Source organism: Chelonoidis abingdonii, chromosome 12 (assembly GCF_003597395.2).
Source record: "Chelonoidis abingdonii isolate Lonesome George chromosome 12, CheloAbing_2.0, whole genome shotgun sequence".
In the NCBI taxonomy this organism is placed as follows: Eukaryota; Metazoa; Chordata; order Testudines; family Testudinidae; genus Chelonoidis; species Chelonoidis abingdonii.
In genome coordinates, this window is record NC_133780.1 from 1,390,966 (window position 1) to 1,395,748 (window position 4,783).

The 4,783-nt window shown below is 65.8% G+C and overlaps 2 protein-coding genes across 2 annotated transcripts in view; both read left to right on the forward strand.

Moving 5' to 3' along the window:
• LOC116829917 (complement C2-like) overlaps positions 1-4,783 on the forward strand; it is a 23,210-nt gene that overhangs the window by 15,616 nt on the left and 2,811 nt on the right. The window lies entirely within an intron of this gene.
• LOC142047600 (complement factor B-like) overlaps positions 4,546-4,783 on the forward strand; it is a 1,654-nt gene continuing 1,416 nt past the window's right edge. The window contains exon 1 of the mRNA XM_075071464.1: positions 4,546-4,678. Coding sequence (XP_074927565.1) covers positions 4,546-4,678 — 133 coding nt within the window. The remainder of the gene's footprint in view (positions 4,679-4,783) is intronic.

The window sequence follows — 4,783 nt, forward strand, 5'->3', positions numbered from 1 at the left end:
GAGCCTCCTCTCCCTTGGAGCAGACTTGTTCAGGGCAAGAAGCTCACACGTCTTCACCTCCTGGGTCTCTCCTTGGAGCATTCAGCATCCTCTGCCCCTCCGTGTGCTTCCCACAGCGAGCCCACCCAGGCGGGGTCCTGGGGAAGCCACAGGGTCCTGCACCCCGACTTGGCAGTCAGACGTGACTCTCAGCCAGCCAGTAACACAGAGGTTTATTTGATGACAGGAACAGGGTCTAAAACAGAGCTTGTAGTTACAGCGAACCAGACCCCTCGGCCGGGTCCATTCTGGGGGGCAGTGAGCCAGACCCCCACATCTGCACTTCACTCCTCATCCCCAGGCAGCTCCAGACTGAAACCCCCTCCAGCCCCTCCTCTCTGCTCAGCCCCTTTCCCGGGCCAGGAGATCACCTGACCTCTTTGTTCTCCCCACCTTTAGCATCCCCTGGCAGGGGGAAGGGCCTCGGCCATCAGTTGCCAGGAGACAGAGTGCCCGGCATTTAGGGGCACTGGCCCTTTGCTCTGCAGCAATCACACACCCTTATCCCACCACCTAGAGAGTTAAGAAATGCAAAGGGGAAACTGAGGCACCAGTACAATATTCAGAGGAAACATTAAGAACATTCCCAGTTCATCACACTACCCCCAGCTGGGCACCCCCCAGTGCTGTGAGCTTCCCCACAGCAGTGCCCCCAGCCATGCAGCTGTGACAAAGGGGGAATATTCTTAGTGTTTTCTCTGAACACTGTGTGGTGCCTCAGTTTCCCCTTCGCGGTTCGTAAGTCTCTAGGTGGTGGGCGAAGGGGGTGGGATTGTTGTGTAGCCCTAGAGGGCAGGTGTGATGGTGTCTGCACAGAGAATGACCCACACCCTGTCTCCTGGCCACTGATGAAGGCTGGGCCCCTCCCCGGCAAGGTGCCAACGGAAGGGGTTGGGGACAAAGAGATCAGGTGCCTCCTGGCCCGGGAAAGGGGCTGAGCAGAGAGGAGGGGCTGGAGGGTGAGTCAGTTTGGAGCTGCCTGGGGAGATGGGGGGAGGCCCAGCACTGGGGTCTGGGCTCCCCACCCCCCAAGATGGACCCGACTGAGGGGCCCTGTTGTCTGTACCTGAAAGCTCCGCTTGGGACTGTGTCCTGTCGGCCAATAACCCGTCTGTGTTACTGGCTGACTGAGAGTCACGGGGAATCGCAGGAATTGGGGGGTGCAGGGCCTTGTCTCCCCCATACTCTGTGACAGCACCCTAGGGCTGCGAGCTTCCCCACAGCAGTGCCCCCGATCAGGCACCCCAGTGCTGTGAGCTTCCCCACAGCAGTGCCCAGGGATCTTGTTCCCTTCTCCAGGGGTCTGACTCCCTCCCCAGGCAGGCCCAGGACAGGGGGAAATGGGCGGATCCTGGCCAGGCTGGGGGCAGAGAGCGGACGGGGGAGGGCGCTGGGGGCCGTGACCCCTGTATACAAATACAGGCCTTGTACTTCGGCCCCCATGTGCTGTGTGTCTGGGATGGGACTGGAGTGCGGGGCTGGGAGCCAGGACTCCTGGTTTCTCTCTCCGGCTCTGGGAGGGGAGTGGGGGCTGATGGATTAGAGCTGGGGGGGGCTGGGAGCCAGGACGCCTGGGTTCTCTCCCTGGCTCTTGAGGGGGGGAGTGGGGGCTGGTGGGTCAGAGCAGGGGGCGCTGGGAGCCAGGACGCCTGGGTTCTCTCCCTGGCTCTGGGAGGGGACTGGGAGTTGGTGGTTAAAGGAGGCGGGGCTGGGAGCCAGGACTCCTGGGTTCTCTCCCCGGCTCTGGGAGGGGAGTGGGGGCTGGTGGTTAGAGCAGGGGGGGCTGGGAGCCAGGACTCCTGGGTTCTCTCCCCGGCTCTGGGAGGGGAGTGGGGGCTGGTGGTTAGAGCTAGGAGGGCTGGGAGCCAGGACGCCTGGGTTCTTCTCGCCAGCTCTGGGAGGGGATGCGGGGTGGTGGGTTTAGTGCAGGGGGGGCTGTGGACCAGGACTCCTGGGTCTACTGTCCGGCTTGGGAGGGGGACGTGGGGGCTGGTGGGTTAGAGCAGGAGGGGCTGGGAGCCAGGACCGCTGGGTTCTCCCCGAGCTCTGGGGGGGAGTGCGGGGCTGTGGGCTTAAGTGGAGGAGGCTCTGGGATCCGGAATCCTGGGTTTCTTCGCCGGCTCTAGGGAGGGAGTGGGGCTGTGTGGTTAGTGCAGGGGGGGCTGGGGGGGCAGGATTCCTGAGGTTCTCTTCACCCCGCTCCTTTCTGGGAGCGGAAGCTGCCAGTTGCAGGAAAGGCAGCGGAGTGCCCCCCCCCGGGTCTGCGGTTTTGGCACCTGGGCCGGCGGGCAGCTGGCGCTGGGCAGGAAAGGCGGAAGTTTGTTTTAGGGAGGGGGAAAATAAGGGCTGGGGGGGGGCCCCTTGTGTTTTGCTGCCCATTTTCCCGAAAAGTCACCTGGCTGGCTGGGCCCCCTCCGGCCCCCCAGCCATTGCCCCACCTGACCCGCACGCCCTGACGCCTGGCTCATGCCCCCCCGCTCAGTCCGTCGAGGTTCCGGCCGGGTGCCAGGCAGGGCAAGGTTTTGCAAGGAGCAGCGCGGGACCTGCAGAGAACCCCCCTCCCACCCCAGCTCCCCCACAACCTCTTCCCCCCCCCTCGATACCTTGTACCGCCTTCCCACCCCAGCTTCCCCACACCTCCTCCCCCCGCCCGTTCCGTACCCCTCAACCCCCCACTCCCCCGCAAACCCTCCTCCCCACACCGCCTCGGTCCTGTAGACCCGTCAAACCCCTCCCCCTAACAACCTTCCCGCCCCCTCACTAGCACTGCCCCCTCCACCGCCCAGCCCGCCCGCGGGCAGCGGGCTCGGCCCAGACCGCGCTCGCTCAGCGCCGGACGGACGCGCGGAGGAAATGGGACCGCGCAGCCCGCTGCTCGCCTGGCTCTGGCGCTGGCTCGGTGGGTCCCCGCCCCCACAAAACCACCCAGCTCTCCCCGACCTGGCCCCTCAGCCCCCTGCCCCCCCACAGAACTCCACTCCGACCCGGCCCCCCAACCGACCGCCCCAACAGCCCCCAGCTCCCCCACTACGGTGCCCACCGCTCCCACAACCGACCCGCACAGCTCCACTGCCCCCCCAGGTCAGGGAACGCCGCACCTGGCTCGACCCCAGCCAGTCCCCACCACGGGGCTCGGGCAGAATGGCGGGGGTGGGTAATTGGGGTGGGTACCCTACACACATTGTCCCCTGCCCGGCAGGCAGGTTTTTGAATGGGTCCAGCACAAATGGCCAATGGGTTGCCCACCCAGCCGGATTGGGGGGTATTTGGGGGTGTGGAGAGGAGATGTGGGGGGATCCCTGGCCTCGCCCTGACGCTCTGGTTCCCCAGGTGCGACGCACGACACCCGAGCTGTGACCCAGGCGGCGCCAGATGCGTGGGGGCTCGCCGGCTGCAGCGCCAGGGGCAGATTGCTGGTGACCAGTGCCGCGGGGCCAGATCCGTGGACCCAACGCATCCGGAAAGTGCCGCTCCAAACAGCCACTGGAGCCCCCCTGACGCGCACCACAGGGCCGCCCCGTCACCAAGGCCGAGTGCAGAGGTGGGGGCTGGGGGGCAGAGGGGCTGGGAGCTGGGAGGAGGCTGAGAGTTGGGGGAGGTGGCTGGGGTTCTGGAGGGTGTACTGGGGCCATGTGGGGTGTCTGGGGGTCAGTGGAAGATGGGTGGCCTTGTGGGGTGTTGGGGGCTGTGGGGGGTGTCTGGGGGCCATAGGGGACGTGTTTTGGGACCAGGGAGGCAGGGGGTATCTGGGAGTCGGGGTGGGGTTTTCGGTACCAGGGGAGGCGGGGGGTGTCTGGGGCTGGGGGGTGTCTGTATGCGTTGGAGGGAGGTGGGGGCCATGGAGGTGTCAGGGTGGCGGGGGGTGTCCAGGTGCCGGGGGGAGGTGGGGGTGCTCGGGGGAGGCTGGAGGGGAATGTCTGGGTGTGTGGGGGAGGTGTCGGGGGGCCAGTTGGGGGACCCAGAAACAGAACCATCCCTGTCCCCAGGCAGCGATCCAGTTGCCCGGGCCCGCTGGAGTTCGACAACGGGACTTCACCCGCGCCGCCAGCCCGCGCTAGCAAACATCAGCCAGACGCTGACCTTCGAGTGCTTCGAGGGGTAACATCCGCTGCGCGCCCCGCACAACGATCCTGCCTAGCCCAACGGCAAGTTGGAGACGGGGGGACAGCCATCATGCGACGACGGAGGTGAAGGGAGCGCGAGTGCCGGACATGCCTCCGAACGGCCCTGACCATGGGCTACATAACACGCCCCTGGCACGCCCCAACACAGGCTGACACACCAGACGTGCCCCAACAGGTCTAATGCCCAGACAAAGCCCACACAAAAGGATAATGGTGCCCCCATACAGCTAACAACAGCTACGCAACCCCAATGGAGGCTGACACAGGCCCAGACATGGCCTTCGACACGGGCTAGACACGCCCCGAAGCAGGGGCCGACAAGGGCTGAACACCCTCTCCCCAGAGAGGGCCATGCCGGACCCCGGCATCCCCCATCGGGGCGATGAAGGACGGCAGACTACCGGTGGGAGGAATCGGGTCCGGTACGTGCGGCCGGGCTCATCATGGTTCGGCGTCCAAAAGAACGGACCTGCAGGAGTGCCGGCGCCTGGAGCGGGACAACAACCGAGTGTCAGGTGATGGGATGGGGGGGAGCGTGGGGGGGGTCAGGGGAGGGGTGGTGATGGGGAGAGTGATCCCCAGTTTTCTCAGGTACCCCCCCTTCCTGCCCCGCCCAGACT